The sequence below is a fragment of the Dendropsophus ebraccatus genome, chromosome 14 (assembly GCF_027789765.1).
Source record: "Dendropsophus ebraccatus isolate aDenEbr1 chromosome 14, aDenEbr1.pat, whole genome shotgun sequence".
Lineage (NCBI taxonomy): Eukaryota > Metazoa > Chordata > Amphibia > Anura > Hylidae > Dendropsophus > Dendropsophus ebraccatus.
In genome coordinates this window covers 68,531,167-68,554,921 of record NC_091467.1, presented here as the reverse complement: position 1 = coordinate 68,554,921, position 23,755 = coordinate 68,531,167, and the positions used below count along the sequence as shown (strand labels likewise).

Below are 23,755 nucleotides of genomic sequence, written 5' to 3'. Positions count from 1 at the left end.
TCATCTGCAAGTAAGAATGTGGGTCACCTCAATCACAACTAGATGATGTTACCTCTGACATTGTAAGTAGTAGAAAGAACCCGGCACTCACCAAGTAGTTCTGCTAATTTATTTAGTACAGTAGACATCAGGTGAAGGCCATGCTTGGCCTTGTCATGTCAAAGGCACAGGTCAAAAGTTTTTGATTGAGTCAGGGTCTGATCTCCATCATGGAAGCTCCACATTAAATTTATGGGGCCACGTGGGTGCAGATGATTGATTCTTTTCTAAACTTGTTGCAGTCAGTATCCTTCAGGATGAACAGTGACTATTTGAGATCATAATTTTACCCAAAAACACTGATGCCCTAGATCAGGGATGGGGAACCTTCGACCAGTAGCGGATTAGAATAGGTCTGTTTCGGGCGGCAGCCCGGGGCCCTGAGCTCCCGAGGGGCCTTTGGCCCCCCAAATAGACTTATGTTCAGTCATGATTTGCAAAAAAAATCGCTACTTTTTGCCGCAATTTTGCACAAATCAGGGCAAAACTGCAGCCAGGAGACAATGCAGTAACATTAAAGAATATATTGAAGGACCTTATCATGTGACAATGATGTCACCACAGGTCCTTTACAGGATGCATTATGGAGGAAAAAGACTTAAGCTAGTGTTGCCATAGTTACAGTGGGTTGGGGGGGGCCCAAGCTTGGTAAACAGCCCATGGTAAAGTTAATCCGCCCCTGCCTTCAGCCCTCCAGCTGTTGCAAAACTACAATTCCCATTATGCTTGGACAGCCAAAGCTTCGCTGTCCAGGCTGTCCAGGCATGATGGGAATTGTAGTTTTGCAACAGCTGGAGGGCCAAAGGTTCCCCATCCCTGCCCTAGAAAGATCCTCGAGTAACTAGAGGAGCCCAGCAATGACAGATGGGAAATAAGATTGTTCTATATCTATGGAGACACATCATCAACCATCATCATCCACATCATCAACCATCATCATCCACATCATCAACCATTTCCTCTTATTATAGTCACTAACAATGTCTACCTTCTATTTCCCGTTAAAGGTTTAAATTGCCAAAAATCCGGTATATTTGTAAATGAGATAACACAAGATCATTTACATACCTAGAACTAACACAATCATCAGAAGAGGAAAATTGTCCCAAGACAATATAAAGCAAACAACATGAAGGTGTGAATTTATGAGAAGGACATTATCTTTTTGCCAACTCCCCAACCTCCATTGTATCCTGGCTGTATATATATACAGCGGCATCACCCGGTGCAGGGTATGTGCGGCTGAGCTGAGGTTATATCCACTCATCTCCACCATGAAGGCCATCACCGTTCTCATCCTCGTGGTCTTGGCCACTTTCTTTGGTAAGTGTCTCCATTATTGCTGTGAGCCCCTTCTCCTGCCAGTCATTCAGCTTTCCCAGGCTCCAGAACAGCCTCGTTATCCAATGTCTCTTGCTTCCATATAGCTGTATTTTAGGTTAATACACCATTATGGTTTATAAGAAAGCTACACTAATATATCGAAGTCATATTAGTTTATATGACTATAAAATGTAAAATGAAATTATATATACTATAATGACCTCTGCTTTATTTTCTGCTTACAGTTGCTGCTTACGGAAGCCCCATCGACCCTGTAAGTCCACACTGTACACATACATATGCAGTTAGCTCCCCCTAGTGGTGGTTCCATATAGATAACATTTTATCATGTATCTCCATCATTGAGTAACAGGTAGAGGAAGAATGGAGTCCTGTCCCTATGGGTCCTATTACACGAGCCGACTATCATGTTAGTAAATAAGTGCAACATGCTTATTTACTGGACCTATTAGACAGCCCGATAATCGGGCAGTAAGGGCTGCATGGACATTGTAAGCAATGTCCATGCAGCCCCTGTCCAAACACCTAATACCTTACCTCTCCCCGCTCCTGTTCTTCTGTTTTCCCCCAATCCCTGTAGCAGCGGCGTCTGAGCATCCTGTTAGCTGACAGGCCGCTCAGCCAATTACAGGTCCTGTCATGTGATTGGCTGAGCGGCCAACTGACAGGCTGCTCAGGCGCTGCAGCTGCCGGGACTGGGAAGCTACGGAGCACAGGAGAGTAGACCGGGATCAGGGAGAGGTAAGGTGTTAGGTGCTTGGGCAATCATCAGCACCCAATAATTTTAGGTCCAACTCTAAATCAACGATCAAGCAATGATCGTTGTCATTGGCTGATATTTGTCTCTATTACACAGAGCAATAATTGGCCAAATTCGGCCGATTATCGCTTCGTCTGATAGGGCCCTATGAGTAGTATGGTGCAATAGGAACCTCATTCTACATTCAGAACCAACATGAGATAAATTGGCCCTAGTATATAGCTGTTGTCCTTCTCTCTATTGTATCCTAGAATGTGTGTGATGACAAATTCAGCCTTGGTACCTCAACACAACTACTTTGTATATAGTGCAGTGTAATGCCCGGAGTAGTGGATCCACTGGACCGGCACCAGCGATGGCACAAACCTCACCAGGGAGCGGAGTCTAAGGGGCCGCTGGTTTTCACCAGAGCCCGCCGCAAGGCGGGATGGACTTGCTGCGGCAGGCGACCCCCAGGTCGCTACCCCTGGCTTGGTTGCTGGTGTCGGCAGGCGAGGCGTGGCAGGAGATGGCACAGGCAATAGTCTGCAGATGAGAGAGCACGTGACAGGCTGGACACGGGAACAGGTGGCGTGACAGGGAAACAGGAACCAGGAACGGGGACTTGGGACCAGGTAACGGACAGGACTCAGGAACAGGGACTTGGGACCAGGTAACGGACAGGACACAGGAACAACAGGGAGCTGGGCCAAACGCTATGGGAAGCATGTAGAGGCTCCAACACTAAGGACAGGGCATGCTGGGATTTATAGGGGAGTGATTGGTGACACTAACCAATTAGGAGCGCACTGCCCCTTTAAATCTGAGACAGCCGGCGCGCGCGCCCCCGAGGAGGCGGGGGCGCGCGCGCCGGCCGGCACAGACCGCGACATGCACGGGGGAGAGGTGAGGCGCCCCAGGGGCCGAAGCAGCAGCAGCGCCGGGTCCCTACACAAGGACCCCGGCGGCTGCACGGGACAGGAGGCGGTCGCGGCGGCAACCCGGAACGCGGGAAGCCGCCGCGGCCGTGACAGTACCCCCCCCCCCTTTGGCCTCCCCCTCTTTCTTGCCTGCAAATGGCACAGGAAGCCACAAAGTCTTTGACATCTTGGGATAGGCTGGGCCACCAGTAGTGGCGAGAGATCCGTTGGCCGGTCTTACGGACTCCAGGGTGCCCGGCCTCCAACGAGGAATGTCCCCACTTCAAAATACCTCTTCGAAGCGCAGGGTGAACATGAGTCTTTCCGGGGGGTACTCTCTGAAGAGTGGAGGTGACGACTGGTACTAGGCGATCAGGCGGTATAACGTGGCAAGGGACTGTGGGTCTGTGGACGAGGACCTTCTGTAAGTTCTTCCGGTGGTGAGAGGACACGACCTTAGTCTTGGGTACGGGGAGAGGGTACACCTCGGCAGAGAAGGCATCCGCCGAGTCTTGGTCTTCTGCCGGTAGGCCGGATAGAGGCTTGGCCGGGACAGGAAATGACATAGTACACTTGGTCTGAGGTGACTTGAGACACTGGTGGGAACAGTCCTGACCCCAACTGAGAATCTCCCCGGTTCTCCAGTCCAGCTGAGGGGCATGTCCTTGTAGCCACGGGAGTCCCAGGAGGACCGCGGGGGAAGAATGGGGCAGGACGTAGAAGGATATCTCTTCTTGATGTAAAGGACCCACCTGGAGGACTAAAGATGCGGTCTGGTAGTACACACGGTCGGTAAGAATTTCGCCCGTGACCGAGGAGATAGTCAGGGGCCTGGCTAGTCGGGTCACGGGTAGCCGCCATCTTTGGACCAATGTTGCCGCAATAAAACTGCCTGCTGAGCCAGAATCGAGGAAGGCAGTAGTCTGATGATTTCGTCCTGAGGGAGTCCGGATGGAAACTGGCATAGACAGACTTGGAATGGTGGCATTCGCACCTAGGGACACCTGTCCCACCGGACCTAGGTGCGAGCATCCTCCGGATGTTTGGGGACGTAGGGGACATCCCAGCCGGAAGTGATCGGTACCACCGCAATAGAGACAGAGATTCTGCTCCAGGCGCCGGATTCTTTCATCAGGCGTCAGGTGAGCCCGTTCCACCTGCATAGGAATCTCAGGAGAGGGTTGGGACATCGAAAGGTCAGGATTCTGGAAAACCGGCGCCAGCTGGGGATGGCGACGGGAACGGGTTAGTAAATGTTCATGCCGAACCTCCTCCTCCCTCTCCGAAAAACGAGTATCAACTCGGGTGGCCAGTAGAATGAGTTCGTTCAGGGAGGTAGGCAGGTCTCGGGCAGCGAGCACGTCTCTCACTCGACTAGACAGGCCCTTCTTGAAGGTGGCCAATAGGGCGGCCTCGTTCCAGTCCAATTCAGCTGCCAGGGTGCGGAACTGGATGGCGTAGTCACCAACAGAGGAGCTGCCTTGAGAGAGGTTGAGGAGAGCAGTCTCGGCTGAAGAAGCACGGGCAGGTTCCTCAAAGACGGAGCGAAACTCGAATAGGAAGGCCCGGAGATTGGCAGCAACAGGATCATCACGGTCCCACAGTGGCGTGGCCCAGGCCAGGGCTCTACCTTCTAATAGGCTGATGATGAAAGCCACTTTAGAGCGCTCGGTGGAAAACTGACTACTCAAAAGTTCAATGTGCATGGTGCACTGAGTCAGGAATCCTCTGCACAACTTAGAGTCCCCAGAGTACTTGCTTGGGAGGGCCAGTCGGAGTGAAGAAGCAGCGTCAGGAGGTGGTGTGCGCTGGGCAGTAGTCTGCTGCTGTAAGGCGGCAGTGAGTTGCTGGATCTGCTGAGACTGTTTCTGGATTTGTTGAGCCTGTTGCGCGACCACTCTGGCGACGTCACGGAGATCAGGCACCTCGCCGGGATCCATGGTTGGAGCCTACTGTAATGCCCGGAGTAGTGGATCCACTGGACCGGCACCAGCGATGGCACAAACCTCACCAGGGAGCGGAGTCTAAGGGGCCGCTGGTTTTCACCAGAGCCCGCCGCAAGGCGGGATGGACTTGCTGCGGCAGGCGACCCCCAGGTCGCTACCCCTGGCTTGGTTGCTGGTGTCGGCAGGCGAGGCGTGGCAGGAGATGGCACAGGCAATAGTCTGCAGATGAGAGAGCACGTGACAGGCTGGACACGGGAACAGGTGGCGTGACAGGGAAACAGGAACCAGGAACGGGGACTTGGGACCAGGTAACGGACAGGACTCAGGAACAGGGACTTGGGACCAGGTAACGGACAGGACACAGGAACAACAGGGAGCTGGGCCAAACGCTATGGGAAGCATGTAGAGGCTCCAACACTAAGGACAGGGCATGCTGGGATTTATAGGGGAGTGATTGGTGACACTAACCAATTAGGAGCGCACTGCCCCTTTAAATCTGAGACGGCGGGGACGCGCGCGCCGGCCGGCACAGACCGCGACATGCACGGAGGAGAGGTGAGGCGCCCCAGGGGCCGAAGCAGCAGCAGCGCCGGGTCCCTACACAAGGACCCCGGCGGCTGCACGGGACAGGAGGCGGTCGCGGCGGCAACCCGGAACGCGGGAAGCCGCCGCGGCCGTGACATGCAGCAACAGGAGATATTGTTTGTATATACAGCCATCCACAAAAAGAGCTAGAACATGGCGCTCACTTGTGGATGGCTGGATGCTGTACGCTGAGCATTTCTTTAGCTAATGTCTATACTCTATGGTTGGCCTCTCTGCACCAAGTACCCCTTAGCAGGTAATGCAAGATTTTCTATATTTCTTTGTTTCCAATATTTTGCTTCTATTTAAATATAGGAGAAACACGAAAACGACCTACCCATCCCTGAAATCGATGACGTCAATAAAATACTTGCTAAAAATCTCAGTCCAATCCAGACCCGAAGCGTTTGGTCTGGAATGGTAGAAATTTTTTCATCTATTTTTGGCTAATTTCTCTCCAGGTAGGATCTAAATATATTTTCTTTTCGATTTTTCTTTTTTTTATTTGCCTTTAGGAACATAGATAAAAAAAAAAAATCATTCAGAGATCACTAAACAAAGAGGAAAATCTCCGAACAGAGTAGGGGAAGAAGTGGCAGCAGGACACAGTAGGATGGGATACAATGCAAGGATTTCACCACCTAGACCGGACGTATAGATAACATAGTAGCACTAAGTATTATATTATTAGGTATTATTAAGTATTATATATGATGGGGGGGGGGGGCTGGCGCTGATGTGGTGGAGACCTGCTCCTAAAAGGGTCCAATATTCCTGTATCGTATACAATATACTTATACTAATACTAGTAGAGCCCCTCCAACATGTAGAGGGTTTGGAGTTCTTAAGGCTATTGAGAAGCTTTGGCATTTTGTGCCAATGTGTTGTAGTATGAGGCATGTCTTCCTTTGTGCCACCATGTAGTGGTTAGGTCTTCCTTTGAGCCACAATGTAATAGTTAATTCCCCTTTGTGCCACCATGTAGTAGCTAGGTCCCTCTTTGTGCCACCATGTAGTAGCTAGGTCCCTCTTTGTGCCACCATGTAGTAGTTAGGTAGTTAGTTCTCCCTTTGTGCCACCATGTAGTAGTTAGTTCTCCCTTAGTGCCACCATGTAGTAGTTAGGTCCCTCTTTCTGCCACCATGTAGTAGTTAGTTCTTCCTTTGTGCCACCATATGCAGTGGGTAGGTGTTCCTTTAAAGTAGTTAGACCCAAATTGTGCCAATGTGTCGTAGTTAGGTTTCTTTTTTATGAGGCATGTCTTCCTTTGTGCCACTATATAGTAGTTAGGTTCATTTTGTAGTTGTAAGGTCCTCCTTGTTGTAGGTACGTTCCTCTTGTAAATAAATTGCCCTTTTAAATAAATAGAGCTCCCTTATTGTGGTCTCTTGTAGCAGGTAGATCGCCAAAGGTGAACCCCCCCCCCCCCCATCTTAGATATTTAGGTCCTGCTGGTGCCCCAGAGTGTTACAGTGATACTGAGCTGCCTGAGGCAGGAAGCTGAGGTTCTCTACTGCCCTAAAGAGGAAATAAGACAACACAAATGCCTCTCTGTTCTGTCATACTTAATAACTCTGTATACTTTATAACTCTCCTCCCAATGACACTGTGGAGGCCAGTCCTGTTGCTGAGAAATCAATACCGCTCATCTTTGCATTCATCATGCTAATGAGCAGAGAGGAGTCTGATGTCCTATTGATGGTGGACGGATCAGCATAATGGGCGGGAAGACAAGTGGCAACAATTTCTCGGCAACGGGATCGGCATCTGAAGCGTCACCAGGAGTATCCAAAGCTTTATTAAGAGGTAGGGAGGTTTCTGGGGGTCAATTTTTATTTAGGGTGTGATGAAGGGGCCAGGGCTACCCAAACTAACATTCTATCTATATTTTTGTCCTCCAGCCCAACAATGGATTTGGATAAGGACAGTCCTCAGGATGGATTTCCCCTCTGATGATTTGCTTCCTCTTCTCTCCTGACCCATCATATTCTCTCTCCAGGATTTCCCTTCCCTCCATGTCTCACAACCAATAAAGTAGAAGAGATCAGCACATTGTGTTCTGTGGTCACTTGGTTTATGGCTGTGATGGAAATGTCTGTGTTATATCGGTTTTCTAGAATTAGGTAAATATGGCTGCTTCCTGCCAGTAACAGCGCTGCAATAGTCTACAGGTTGTGTGTGGTATTACAGCACATCTCCATATAAAATATATTATTAACAGTTTCAACTACAGATCCCCCATAACAGTGTCATCTACACATCCCCCATAACAGTGTCATCTACAGATCCCCCATAAGTGTCATCTACACATCCTCCATAACAGTGTCATCTACACATCCTCCATAACAGTGTCATCTACAGATCCCCCATAACAGTGTCATCTACAGATCCCCCATAACAGTGTTATCTACACATCCTCCATAACAGTGTCATCTACACATCCTCCATAACAGTGTCATCTACACATCCTCCATAACAGTGTCATCTACAGATCCCCCATAACAGTGTCATCTACACATCCTCCATAACAGTGTCATCTACACATCCCCCATAACAGTGTCATCTACAGATCCCCCATAACAGTGTCATCTACAGATCCCCCATAACAGTGTCATCTACACATCCCCCATAACAGTGTCATCTACACATCCCCCATAACATTGTCATCTACACATCCCCCATAACATTGTCATCTACACATCCCCCATAACATTGTCATCTACAGATCCCCCATAACAGTGTCATCTACAGATCCCCCCATAACACAGTGTCATCTACACATCCCCCCATAACAGTGTCATCTACACATCCCCCATAACAGTATCATCTACACATCCCCCATAACAGTGTCATCTACACATCCCCCATAACAGTGTCATCTACACATCCCCCATAACAGTGTCATCTACACATCCCCCATAACAGTATCATCTACACATCCCCCATAACAGTGTCATCTACACATCCCCCATAACAGTGTCATCTACACATCCCCCATAACAGTGTCATCTACAGATCCTCCATAACAGTGTGTCTAAATCTAAAGTCTAAATCACCCCTCTTCCTATTTTATAAATAAAACACACATAAATAATAAAAAATAAATAAACATATAATGTACATATATATAATATTACATGCCGTAATGTGCGTAATTGTCTGATCTATTAAAATAAATCAAAATTATTCAAGCACGGTAAATGGCGTGAACAAAAAGCACTAAAAAGCACCAAGTTTGCTGTTTTTTTTTTTTATTACATTATATATATAAAAAAAATTTATAAAAAGTGATCAATACGTCCGATCTACATAAATGTAATGTTGAAAAAAACTAGAGGATGTGGCGCAAAAAACAACACCCCATACAGCCCTGTGGGAGAAAAAATAAAAGCGTTATAAGAGTCACAATAGGACCATTGTAATCATACTTATTTGGAAAATATTTTTTACTGTTAATAAAAAATAGTAAAAGATTAGAAAAGTTAGATATCCTGCATATCACTGTTTTCAGACTGACCTATAGAATAAAGATATCACGTCAGTTTTATCGTAAAGTGCACTATGTAAACACGGAACCACCCCAAATTTGGGGGAATTGCATTTTTTTTTACCCCAAATTGACCCCATAAATGATATTTTGGGGGTTCCATCATACATGGTACGGTAGATTGAAAGAACCCATTACAAAGTACAACTACTCCTGTAAAAATCAAGACCTCACATGGCTCAGTAGCTGGAAAAATAAAAGAGTTATAGCTCTTAGAAGGCGAGGAGGAAAAAAAGAAACCGCAAAAATGAGAATTGGTGCCTGGTCCTTAAGGGGTTAAAGATTTAAATTGCCAACAATCCTGACATTTCTCTTTGCTCTGAAGCTGCGGAGCAGTATATACAGTATACATGTAATCTGGAGATGATAGAACGTGACATCATTTACATAACACAAACATCATACGAGGAAAATTGTACAACAACAATATAATGCCACCTCCCCAACCTGCGCTGTATCCTGGCTGTATATATACGGCGGCATCACCCGGTGCAGGGTATGTGCGGCTGAGCTGAGTTATATCCACTCATCTCCGCCATGAAGGCCATCACCGTTCTCCTCCTTGGGGTCTTCTCCAGCTTCTTTGGTAAGTGTCTCCATTATTGTTGGGAGCCCCTTCTCCTGCCAGTCACCCAGCTTTCCCAGGCTCCAGAACAACCTAGTTATCCTCTTGCCTCCATATAGCTGGATGGTTAGGCTGATAGGCTACTGTGGTTTATAAGTCATATTAGCTGTAACCCAGCTTTCCCAAAGACAGGTAAAACTGTAAACTGATAAAGAGCTGTCAGGATATTATATACATTAGATATTATATATACTATAATGACCACTGCTTTATTTTCTGCTTTACAGTTGCAGCTCAGGAAAAACCCCGCGACCATCTAGGACGTACGCTACCCAACCCCACCACCCCTCTCCCTGTAAGTATACATGTCTGCACTGTATACATACATATGCAGTTAGCTCCCCCTAGTGGTGGCTCCATTTAGATAACATTTCATCATGTATCTCTATTGCTGGGTAACAGGTAAAGAAAGAATGGAGCCCTGTCCCTATGAGTGGGATGGTGCAGTAGGAACCCCATTCTACATTCTGTTTTCCTTGTGTATAACTGTTGTCCTTCTCTCTCTCCAATCCTGGAATGGGCTGGATAACAAACTCAGCCTTGGTACCTGAAGACAACTACTTTGTATATATAGTGCAGCATCTGTCACAGTAGATATTGTTTGTATATAGAGCCATCCACAAGAGAAATCAGAACATAGAGCTCACTCATTGCGGATTTTTGGACTGGGCAGTTTCTGTACACTAAGTTGCTCCTTTGCACCATTGACCCCATAGCAGGTAGTACAAGACTTTCTAAAGTTTCAAAAGCTTTAGGACACCCTTTTATTTAAGAAACAAAAGAGAAAATGCCATATGTGAACACGCCAGCAATTAATGGGGGAAGGGGCCTATCTATAAGGCTATGTCTGGAACAGGGCCGCCACTTTGAAAGCTGCCATACTGGATCAAGAGAAAGTTCTTCTCCCATTGGGAAGGTGGTCATGTAAAAGAAGACACAATCAGACTTGCAATATTTAAATGATATTTAAAAATTATCAATACAGAAACAACCAGGAACGTTCCCTGTGATGCATAGCTATTGGACGTGTTAATGTGTTGTCCGTGGTGCTGAACACAAAGCAGCTTTCTGCATTGAACTTTTCTGCCGTACATCTGATTGTGGCGATTGACACCTTCCCAGTAAAAACTGTGCTTGATCCATTATGGCGGCTTTCATGATGGTGGACATGTTCCAGCCTAAAAGACGGGTCCCTTCGTCCACTACTTGTTGGGTATCTGGATATGTCGTCATTTTACCTTCTGTTTCTGAAATAAGATGGTGTCCCTAGATGTTTAACTCGGACAGACTATTTCTCTTTTGCGGATAACATTTTATTTCCATTTAAATATAGGACGAACACGAACTTAGATTTGATTACTTCAGTGATTTATTCGACACACAACCTGTAAAGAAAATTTTTCGCTGACTTCTCTTACAAAGGTGGGTAGAATTTGGATATATTGGGAAAGATTTATCAAACATGGTGTAAAGTGAAACTGGCTCAGTCGCCCCTAGCAACCAATCAGATTCCACCTTTCATTCCTCACAGACTCTTACTAAAATGAAAGGTGGAATCTGATTGGTTGCTAGGGGCAACTGAGCCAGTTTCACTTTACACCATATTTAATAAATCTCCCCCATTGTCTTTTCATTTTTTCTTTTTATATTAGTTTTTACCAGGGCAGAAGTGGCTGCAGGACACTAGGATTGTGTGAGAGTGCAAGGATTTCACCATCTAGACCGGCTGTAGCAATAAGTAAATGAAACATGATTTGGGGTAGTGTCGGGCTGGGGCACCTTGGACCCATCAGGGAATTTGATTCTAGGGGCCCACCCTACAAACACCAGTTATAACCGGCACCAAATCTTTCACATTACTATAGCGACTTTGCACAAGGCTGTGTATGTGACCGGCAATGCTAGCTTATGGCTAGTAACTTGATAGCAGGTCTACATATAGGAAGGGGAGTGCACATAACTCACAGGCATGTGCAGGGGGATTATATGTCATCCTGGCCCACTAAGGGGTAGGGCCTACCGGAGGATTCCCCTGTTCCCCCGTGGGGCAGTCTAAACCTGTTTGGGGGTCAGTGGGAGGACATCGATGTGGCGGAGACCTAGTCCTAAAAGGGTCCAATATTCCTGTATCATACACAATACTAGCTGAGCCCCTCCAACATGTAGAGGGAATAGAGTTCTCTAGGCTATTGAGAAGCGCTGGCATTTTGTTGGCAGCTTATAGGCTTATATCTCACATTATACAAATAAACGCACTGAATTTATAGATTAATACAATTTCAGGAGTGTCCGATTGTATCAAGTATCATTGTATCATTTTCCCAAAATGAAATATATGGCAGTGGTAACTCACAGTAGGCACCTTCTCTTATTGAAGTCATTCACTTTGTAGTCCCCCATGTAGCAGTTAGGTCTCCATTTGTGCCACAATGTAGTAATTAATTCTTCCTTTCTGCCACCATGTAGTAGTTAGGTCTCCCTTTGTGCCACCATGTAGTAGTTAGGTCTCCCTTTGTGCCACCATGTAGTAGTTAGTTCTCCTTTTGTGACACCATGTAATAGTTAGTTCTCTCTTTGTGTCACCTTGAAACTGCCTGAGATTTGTAATTTACTTCTATTCAAAAACCTCAAGTCTTCCAGTACTTATCAGCTGCTGTATGTCCTGCCGGAAGTGGTGTATTTTTTTCAGTCTGGAGAGCAGGAAAGGTTTTCTACGGGGCTTTGCTGCTGCTCTGGACAGTTCCTGATATGGACAGAGGTGGCAGCAGAAGGCACTGTGTCATCCTGGAAAGAATACACCACTTCCTGAAGGACATACAGCAGCTGATAAGTACTGGAAGATGATTTTTTTTATAAAAGTAAATTACAAATCTCTGGCACTTTCAGACAGTAGTTGATTTAAAAGATTTTTTTTTTTTTTTTTTTTTTGCTGAACCACCCCTTTAAGGGTGCACACTCGGTTAAAACCACAGGCAGCTATAGCTACAGAGACACTATGCAGTGCTAAGCAACTAAAGGAGGACAAGTCAGAGATTACCCCAGCCCACGCCGAGAACCTCTCTTAACAATGCAGGGTGGTATCCTAGGACAGGGGAACTGACCCAGATAGAGCAAAGCAACCATCTAAAGGTCTACGTACTTTATCTCGCAGCGCAGGTGAAACCGGGACACCCTTATACACTTAGCTTTGCCCAGGTAACAAAGTCTGGGGCTTATGTCACCCTCATAGGACGGGTAACCCAACACTGCAGGGCAGAAGGTGGTATAGTGACAGTAAGGCCGTAACACGGGTACATTACTACAGCACATTACTACATTAATTGGGACTCTCCCGACAAACTCCTCTTAACTAATCAAAACTCCTCTACTCTTCTCAGCACTAAACCAGTACTGCTACTCTACCTCAGCACTTTAACATCTCACAGCACAGATTAAGTGAGTTCAAGTCTGTATCTCAGAAGTCACTGTTTGAAAAGCTATCCTGTATTGTAAGAGACTTTCAGTAAAACCACTTTATTTGTTCTACTGGGACTCAGTGATCATTGTATCAGCACTTACACATACTGACTACACCATCCTTGGGTAATTTTGCCCTTTCTGTGGGTGGCGATACCGACAGTCCAGGTGGGTCCTCTCCCCACTCTAGACCACCGTGATAAGAGCCTATGGGACCCATCACAACCCAGCAGGTCACCGACCATTGGGGATCAATATAGCCAGCCACTAAACAAAGCAGGTGTACCATCACACCTGTGTGCTAAGTTAGCACTGGTGTCACAACTGTACCATCACTGGCTGAGCTATATTCCAACCACTGACCTAACATCACCCCGGCGGTTGGGCACGGAATACGACCACCACACACTGGGAGTGTATAACCACACACTGGGGGGGGTGTATAACTTTAGGCTACAAACCCACTTGGCGGGTCTGCAGCGAGTCCCCTCACTGCGTATTCGCAGCGAGACTCGCTGCAGATCCCGGCCCTATACTTTTAATGGCAGACAAACATGCAGCAGGGATGTACATCCCTGCTGCGAGTTTGTCTGCAGCCCATCCCATTAACCCCCTCGGCCGCCGGAGCTGATACTTCTCCTGATCCTGGCTCCGGCGGTTCCCGATGTCTTCAGCAAGCCGGAGCGGGGACCAGGTGAAGTATATGCTCCAGCCAGCCGCCCGCAGCCCCGGCCGCCCAATCGCCCCCCCCCGCAGCACCGATTGCACGCCCCCCCAATCGCCCCCCCGCAGCACCGGGGGGTGCGATTGGGGTGGGCGTGCAAGCGATCGGTGCTGCGGTGGGGGGGGGTTGCGATCGGTGCTGCGGGGGGGGCGTGCGATCGGTGCTGCGGGGGGGCGATCGGGCGGCCGGGGCTGTGGGCGGCTGGCTGGAGCATATACTTCAACTGGTCCCCGCTCCGGCTTGCTGAAGACATCGGGAACATCGGGCGGGGTTAATGGGGTGGGCTGCAGACAAACTCGCAGCAGGGATGTACATCCCTGCTGCGTGTTTGTCTACCATTAAAAGTATAGGGCCGGGATCTGCAGCGAGTCTCGCTGCAAATACGCAGCGAGGGGACTCGCTGCAGACCCGCCAAGTGGGTTTGTAGCCTAAAGGTCTAATGTATATATAACTTTTTAGGATCTAGTCTGGGATCTATGCTAAGTCAGAGCTTTGCTCCGGTTCTGTTTTTAGGTTACGTTGTAATGAAGAAATCAATGTTAAAATATTAATAGCTAATAAGTAACCTTTTATCCCTATTTTTGCCTTCCAGTCCCGCTATGGATGCTATGTCACGCTAAAAGATGGAGTGAAGGGGGCGTGGCCTAGCGATGGAGGAGTGAGGACGCAGAGCTGCAGTGCTCCCGCCGCGAGGCTCCGTTACACCGCTCCATCCCTCCTGCAACTCGCTCTTCTGGTGGCCACATGAGCAGGAACGGGCGGCAGACACAAGCAGGCACCCGGTGTCTCCGTTCGGCGCCCCGACAGAGCAGCCTGGACACCTTTATTCAGGCCGGAGCGCGGCCGCGGGCTCCCCCGCCGGAAGTGAGGGGCGGTCGGGCGGACGTGCAGGAAGCGCCCCGGGGCAAGCAAAAGGGCCCAAGGTCAGCTACGGGCAGTGCGGTGGCAGCGGCGAACTCCGGGATTGATCCGGCGAGGGTGAGTGGCGGGGAGACTCCTCCAAGAGCTTCCCCTGTGGTGGAGGCAGTCAGCAGCAGCACGCTGTCTGTGGCGGCGGCGCCATTTTCCCCAGAGCACATGGCGTCTCCTTCCCTCCCTGCTCATGGTGGCCTCACAGCACCAGGGTCTACCCCAGCCCTCACCCAGTCTCCCTCACAGACATCCCCGCCATGGGACTGGCAGGAGTACATGAAATCACTGCCCACACGGCAGGAGCTGGAACATTTTGTGCAGCGGCTTGAAAACTCCTATAAACAAGAGCTCACATCTATTAGAACAGCCATCCAAACCACTGATGCTAAGGTGGAGGAGTTAGCTGCAGACCATGCTGCTGTTTCTGTGCAATTAGAGGAGGCTGTGACCCGTGTGGATGCGCATGATTATCACATTGCTCAGCTGTATCGCCTGCACGATGACAACGAAAATAGGAGCAGGCGCAACAATATTAGGATACGGGGTCTGCCCGAGGCGACTAAAACAGTGGACTTAATCCCTACCCTGCAAGGGGTGTTCAGCTCTATCCTCAAACGCCCGGTATCTAAGGAATTGGAAATCGACAGAGCCCATAGAGCCTTGGGCCCGGTCAGCTCTGATCCTAACAGACCACGTGATGTCATATGTCGACTCCACTATTATTCCATAAAAGAGGAGATCATGCGGGCAGCTAGGGGGGAAGGATCCATTGACTTTGATGGTGCCTCTTTAACCCTGCTACAGGATCTTTCCCGGCATACTTTGTCTCAGCGCCGTGCACTGCGTCCTGTGCTGGAGATGCTGCGTGACCGAGAGATACCCTACATGTGGGGGTTCCCGTTCCAGCTGGTGGTCAGGCAAGGTGGCAAGCGCCACATCCTCAAAGATCCTGCAGATGTTCCTCATTTCCTACAGGCCCTGGGATTACCTGAAGTGCGACTACCAGAGTGGTCTCTGGTCCCGGCCATGCCTGATGCAGGATATGCTAACCTGCCACCGACCAATAATTTGGGGGCTGAAGGTTGAGAAGGATGTGTGGCCACTACTTTACCTCGCTGTCACGTTATACGATTACAGCTTGAGTTTGTTGTATTCTCTTGTTCTCAATATGATGCATATGTGATATACATTTTTTTTATTTTTTTTTTCCTCTCTCTTTTGCGGCCCCTGGCTGTAGAATCTTAGTGCTGGGTGCCCGTTACATAGTCTTTATATGACCCGTTTGTTCTGTCTTTTGTGGTCACTATCTGTACTTATTTTCTTGTTCATTGGGGGGATGGATATGGTAATCAGTTTACTCACTAATGTTTACCTCGCGGCGGGAGCCGCTCTTGTCAGTGCTAGTCAGGTTCCATTTATAGGTTAGCGCGTTGAGCGCTGGTTGGTAATTACCTCTTTCTTTCTGTAGAGTCTAGATCTCTACAGTTACAGGGTTTCTTCTGTGAAGCCCTTGTTTCTATGGTGTTTTGTTCGTATTTGTTTCTCGGTGTCCTTGTCTGTCTGTGTGTCCCCCTCCTCTCCCCTGTGTTCCTGTCCTCCCCCCTGGTCTTTGGACCTCATGCCAGTATGGCTCCGGTGTCACTCAAAGTGGCCTCATTCAATGTACGTGGCCTTAATGAGCCTGCGAAGCGATCTCACATAACATATTCTATGCATAAACAACATGTTCAAATTCTTTTACTACAGGAGACTCATTTCCGTGCGGACCATGTACCTCGGCTGCAGAATCGACATTACACCTACTGGCTACATAGCACCAACCCGGAGGCAAAGTCTAAGGGGGTATCTATAGCCATCCACAGATCACTTCCGCACGACCTTCTGGATACATTCGTGGACAAAAATGGTCGGTACGCTTTTGCTAAAATACGTATAGCTTCCACCTTATACACGGTGGGTTCTATTTACCTCCCTAATTCGGGCCAGGGCAGGGTTCTCAGTGACATACTTTTAGAGGTTGACACGTTCCTAGAGGGTATATTGATCCTGGGGGGCGACTGTAACTTGACCCTAGACCCACTCTTGGACACTTCGACGGGGAGGTCGGTCGTCCCTAAATCGGTTGTGACCTCGGTGGCAAATACCCTCCGTACTTATAGATTAGTGGATGTATGGAGGATTCTGCACCCGACGGACAGAGACTATTCCTACTATTCCCCCGCCCATGCTTCCCACAGTCGGATAGACATGCTGTTCCTCTCTCATAATGCTCTGGTTCATTCTCCGAGCGCATCCATAGGCACAGCACTCTGGTCGGATCACTGTCCTGTGTTTCTTTCTGTGGCTGTGCCGGGCGGCGTTCCTACTGAATGGACATGGCGACTCAATGAGTCGCTGCTGAAGGACCTGGTTTGTAAGTCAGAGATAGAGAAAGCTATAGCGGAATTTCTAAGAGTTCATGAGCATGATTTGACCCCCCTCCCTCTGCAGTGGGAGGCACTAAAATGTGTGGTAAGGGGAATCTGTATTCAGCAGGGCTCCCGGCTGAAAAGGGAACGCACAGCTAAGATTAGGGCGTTGCTTAGTACTCTAGACAACCTGTCAAAACACCATAAGCGAACATCAGATCCACTATTGTTGCAACAGCTGGCAGAGGTTAGGACACAACTTAAAACCTGCATCACCACTATTGATAATAATCAGAAGAGTAGGTACCAGGGCTATCTTTATGCCAACGCTAACAAATGTGGTAGGGCCTTGGCCCGATATCTACATCCTTGCACGGGTCCTACGTATGTCCCTTTCCTTAGAGACCGCGCGGGAGCACAAGTTCATGATCCCCGGCTGATTGCCGCTGAATTTAGAAACTATTACAGCTCCCTCTATGCCCTGGTTGGGCGTTATTCTGATCTCCCCGCGCGCACTCTGGAAGGGAAGATACGGGACTACGTTGAGGCCACGGCTTTGCCGAGGGTGAATCAGGAGGCTAAGGACGATTTGGATTCTCCCTTTGGTGAGGGGGAATTAGGGGCAGCTATCACGGCGCTGAAAAATGGAAAGAGCCTGGGCCCGGATGGGTATACGGCGGGGTTTTTTAAAATGTTTAAGGAGCGGCTGCTCCCCTTTATGACACGGGTATTCAACTCCATCTCGGCGGTTAATGGGTTCCCGAAGCAAGCCCTGGAGGCGCACATTGTGGTTTTACCTAAGGCAGGGAAGGATCCGTCTCAGTGTAGTAGCTACAGACCGATTTCGCTCATCAATTGTGATATTAAGTTGTACTCAAAGGTCCTGGCTACTAGACTGAATACGATTATCCCCCAGACCATAAATTATGATCAAGTCGGTTTTGTCCCGGGGAGGGAGGGGCGGGATAACACATTGCGCACTATCACGCTGATAGCTCATGCTGCCGCTACCTCCACCGGGTCTTGTCTTCTCTCGGTTGATGCAGAGAAGGCCTTCGACAGGGTCCGTTGGCAGTTCTTGGTTGCATCCCTGACCCAGATGGGTCTGGGGTCCGACTTCATCACCAGAGTTATGGCCCTGTACTCTTCCCCTTCGGCCAGGGTCAGGACTAATGGATCCCTGTCGGAGGCCTTCCTAATTAAAAATGGCACGAGACAGGGGTGCCCTTTATCACCGTTGCTCTACATCATCACGATGGAACATCTTGCTGTAGCGCTACGCAATAATCCCGACGTGACAGGCATAGAGGTAAGGGGTGATCATCATAAACTGGCGCTCTATGCCGATGACCTGCTCTTATATGTTACTCGCCCACACATAACTCTCCCGGCAGTCCTCAAGGAGTTTGAGCGGTTTGGCGGACTCAGCAACTTTAGGGTGAACCTTTCCAAAACCGAGGGTCTCAACATCTCACTGACCCCTCATGAGCTTTCGCTGCTGCAGGAGAATTTTTCCTTCAAGTGGCAGAAGGAGAGTATTACCTACTTGGGAATTCAGATCCCCTCACGCTTGGAGTTGCTGTTTCCGCTGAACTATCTCCCACTGCAGAGTAAGACATTACACATGCTCCAATCATACCACCGTACCTTCCTTTCTTGGTTTGGTCGGATGAACGTCATTAAAATGGATGTATTACCGCGCTTTCTCTATGTCTTTCAGACAGTACCAATTCATGTCCCGGTTTCTTACTTTAGACAGCTTCAACGTGCTTTTGCCAGATACGTGTGGGGCAATACTAGGGCACGGTTGAGTGCCAAGCTCCTTACTAAGCATAAATCGCGGGGGGGGGGACGGGACTACCGGACCTCCGCCTGTATCATGCTGCGGCCGTTATGTCCAGGATAATTGACTGGTCCCATAACTCGACCACAAAACGATGGGTGACTCTCGAGGAGACCTTAGCACCTCTGACTTTGGCCACTTCGCCCTGGCTCATACAGACGGATCGGGACTGTGTTCAGGGTTGGCCATACCTGGCTAAGCATGTATTTTGTGTGTGGGACCTGTGGGTGGCTCGGCATGCAATTTCTTATCGCCCAGGACCGATGACCCCCTTGTTTGCTAATCCGGCTTTCGGGCCCGGTATGACACATTCTACATTTCTGGTTTGGCGGGTAGGCGACTCTCCTAGGTTACATCAACTCCTGATAGCCTCTAAGATTCCAACTCTACCTGACTTGCAGGCACAATGTCCCGATAGAACCTTGTCCTGGTTTGCTTACAATCAGCTCTGTTCCTTTCTCCATGCTTCCTCGGTGGGTCTTCCTACGAGCCCGGAACTCACGGAACTGGATGATTGGATTCTGTCCTCGGGGGGTGAGTCGGGCACACTGTCCAGATTGTATGCTCTTCTTCTTGCCCTGAGCAACACTGATAGACCGCCCTTTTTCTCCGCCTGGGAGAGGGACCTATGTGTCACCTTTACTCCGGAGGACGAACTAAAAATATGCTCCTTCTCACATGGGCTGTCCCTCGACTCACACTCCAAGGAAAAGAATTATAAAATTCTATCTCGTTGGTATCGGTGTCCGACTTTGTTGCATCGCATGTATCCAGAGGTGTCCGATAGGTGCTGGAGATGTCATAGTGGGGAGGGCTCCCTTCTCCATATTTGGTGGGAGTGTCCCCTGCTTCAACGCTTTTGGGAAGGAGTCTTTACCATCTATGAAAAGTACGCAGGCAAAACGATTCCACACACCCCACAGATTGCTCTCCTCTCCCTACTACCTGGCACCCTTGCCTCACAGAAAAAGAGCATGCTCCGACACATACTAGCTGCAGCTAAGTCTGTCATTCCACGCCACTGGAAAACGGTAGTGGTTCCTTCGCTGTCTGAGTGGCATAAAGAGTTACGGGCCATACAGAGGGCGGAGGAATTGGTAGCCGAGGTGCAGGATCGCATGGAACACGCATCTAAGCTATGGACCCCATGGATCCTCTTTGAGAGCTCACCCGACTTTCTTTCTCTCCTGCAATGAGGGCTCTGTGGTCACACCTTGTATGTTTAATGACGATAGAGGCCTCTCATTCCTGAAGTGCCTGTCCTTTTCTGTGTACATCACTTGACTCTGTCTGTTCCCTTTTGTATTACCCCCTGTGTTTGTTGTCTGTGTTAGTCTAGTTTGTCCACCCTTTTCTTTCTACCTCAGTTTCTATATGGTTGCCATGTATTATTTTCTGGTTTTCTGGTATTATGCTGAGAATATATGTATATATGTTTTTGCAGTAGTTTGAGCATTTCATTTGGAACTCCTGAGTTATGCATACACGGCAGCAGAGCCCTATGGACGCTATCCGGTTCCCACAGCTCAGGGCTCTCCATTGGACTGTTGGTCCCTTTAATTCATTGTATGCTTTGAGTGCTCTCATAATGTTTCTGCTGATATGTCTGTAACCCTTATTTCTGCAAAACCAAAAACTTAATAAAATAAGAGTTAAAATAAAAGATGGAGTGAAGGCCCCTCCCTGATGATTCTAATGAAAACTTATTCTCACTTTATTATGAAATTCTCTCTCCAGGATTTCCCTTCCCTCCATGTCTCCCAACCAATAAAGTAGAAGAGATCAGCACATTGTGTTCTGTGGTCACTTGGACAAAAGGTGTCACCTAAATGTCCATGATGAAAAGGTTTTTTAACATTTAATGAATATGGCCACATCCTGCCAGTAACATCACATAACAGTCCACAGGTTGTTTCATATTTCATCCCATTACTAAATAATAGATAGCATTTGTATATTATACAATACGTATAACAGTGTCATCTACACATCCTCCATAACAGTGTCACCTACAGATCCCCTATAACAGTGTCACCTACAGATCCCATATAACAGTGTCACCTACAGATCCCCCATAACAGTGTCACCTACAGATGCCCTATAACAGTGTCACCTACAGATCCCCCATAACAGTGTCACCTACAGATCCCCCATAACAGTGTCACCTACAGATCCCGCATAACAGTGTCATCTACACATCCCCCATAACAGTGTCATCTACAGATCCCCATAACAGTGTCATCTACACATCCCCCATAACAGTGTCATCTACACATCCCCCATAACAGTGTCATCTACAGATCCCCATAACAGTGTCATCTACACATCCCCCATAACAGTGCCATCTACAGGTCTCCCATAACAGTGTCATCTACAGATCCCCATAACAGTGTCATCTACACATCCCCCATAACAGTGCCATTTACACATCCCCCATAACAGTGTCATATACAGATCCCCCATAACAGTGTCATCTACACATCCCCCATAACAGTGTCATCTACACATCCCCCATAACAGTGTCATCTATACATCCCCCATAACAGTGTCATCTACAGATTCCCCATAACAGTGTCATCTACAGATCCCCCATAACAGTGTCATCTACAGATTCCCCATAACAGTGTCATCTACAGATCCCCCATAACAGTGTCATCTACAGATCCCCCATAAGTGTCATCTACAGATCCCCCATAACAGTGCCATCTACACATCCCCCATAACAGTGCCATCTACACCCCCCCATAACAGTGTCATCTACACATCCCCCATAACAGTATCATCTACACATCCCCCATAACAGTGTCATCTACACATCCCCCATAACAGTGTATTATCTACAGTTCCCCCATAACAGTGTATTATCCATCCACCATAGAGCATTACCAGACCTTTGAAATTATGTACAGTAATTTGTTGGACTCTCTAAGGAGACACATTAACACATCATGCTTAATCATTATGAGCAGGTATTCCCCTGCTGGCGGTGAGTGTGGCTTCTATGCATTGTGCAGATGGAGAGGGGGCTAAAAAATCATTGCAGTGCCACCAAAGACTGGTGATGACCAAGATGTGCACATTACACTAGAGGAAGATGTGAGGGAGAGAAAGCAGGAAGAGCACACAGAGCCTGAGGACTGGCTGTGTTACACAGAGCTTATAGAAATAGTACAGGAAACTACACAACCAGTTATACACAACCATTGCAGGTATACACAGCAACTGCAGACATATGCAGCCTTCTTCTGTGTAACAGATTGCAGTTGTACCATTCAATATCATAGCCAATCAGTATTATTTTGCAGTAACATTTTAGCGCCTGTTTGATTGGTTTTCTTTGCCCATTGCATCAGACACACATGTACACTAGGATTCATGGAAGCTGTCACTATGTGGCAATTTAAACCATGTAGTGTATTGCTCCAAGCACTGGGAAATTATCTTTTTAACATCAGTGCCAATATATTATTATTATTATTATTATTATTATTATTATTATTATTAGTAGTAGTAGTAGTAGTAGTAGTAGTAGTAGTAGTAGTATAGTGAAGTATTAAACCATTCACAGACCCACTGGGGATTTTTTTTAAATGCTTCTATAGCCATAGCTGAAGGGGAATTCAAAATCAGTTTGTATAAACTAATAACAGTTAATCCCATATATGACACCTAACCTCCTTAATGACTGAATGGACCACACTGACTTTGCCATTAGTGGATACAAAATATCTCAAATTAAGTATATAGTGGTTTTCAGTATCATTTCGTCTCTCGTCTTACACTGGGTATAGGGTCAAACTTTCACCTAGTAATTTTGTGAATGGTGGATAAGTGGAAATCCTTATATCAGCAGGTCTTCATGGCAGCATGTGGGTAATGTATTTTGGCATAGCTCCAAGTGGATTGGTCAAGCTGGTCACCTTATGGTACTACATGTCCAGCTAGGCCAAAATACCCTTTTTGGGGGTAAAGCTGTAGTAGGTTTAACCATGTTTGGCCATAAAAATATATAACTTCACTCTTCAAATGGTCTATAAGGCCAGTGGTTTAGGTAGATGGGGGACTACTAATTGAAGAGCTACAAGAAACGTCCATATTGATGCTTTGAAGAACATCCACCGCCACCTCAGCAATTCACTCAAAAAGACTCCTTTATCTACCATTTTTACTGATAACTCTGGACAAAGGACATAAAACTCAGATGTTTGTAAGATTTCACACTTGAACTTTCTCCTGCATTACTGCTTCATTACCTTATATTGCTCATGTACTTTTTGTACCTATTTTTGTGATAACTCGTCATAGTTTTGCTTGTCGACAATGGATTGGAATATTTTCTCTAAGTAACTTGACATTTTCCTCCAAGATGACACTTCATGCTGACCCAAGGGAGGGAACGAGTGCAAACAGTCTTTCTCATTATAACAAGGTTTTTTTTGTTTGTTTTTGTTTTTCTGTAGTTCAGTGACAAACCATTTACACTACAAGTGGCAATATAAAACATACTTATATTGCTATGTTCAGTGTGAATTTCTTAAAGTGGAACTCCGGCGAAAATCTTTTTCTTCCAAATCAACTGGTTTCAAAAAGTTATATAGATTTGTAATTTACTTCTATTTAAAAATCTCCAGTCTTTCAGTACTTACAAGCTGCTGTATGTCCTGCAG

At 47.5% G+C, this 23,755-nt stretch overlaps 1 protein-coding gene and 1 long non-coding RNA gene across 2 annotated transcripts in view; both read left to right on the top strand.

Annotated features, from left to right (window-relative positions):
* Positions 1-1,080: 1,080 nt before the first annotated feature.
* LOC138772847 (uncharacterized) lies at positions 1,081-7,617 on the top strand. The gene is made up of 4 exons (XR_011359835.1): positions 1,081-1,362; positions 1,608-1,636; positions 5,889-6,034; positions 7,475-7,617. It is a non-coding gene; the product is annotated as an uncharacterized lncRNA (long non-coding RNA).
* Positions 7,618-16,463: 8,846 nt separating this feature from the next.
* LOC138771915 (phosphatidylinositol 4,5-bisphosphate 3-kinase catalytic subunit delta isoform-like) overlaps positions 16,464-23,755 on the top strand; it is a 55,471-nt gene continuing 48,179 nt past the window's right edge. The window contains exon 1 of the mRNA XM_069951917.1: positions 16,464-18,855. Coding sequence (XP_069808018.1) covers positions 16,464-18,855 — 2,392 coding nt within the window. The remainder of the gene's footprint in view (positions 18,856-23,755) is intronic.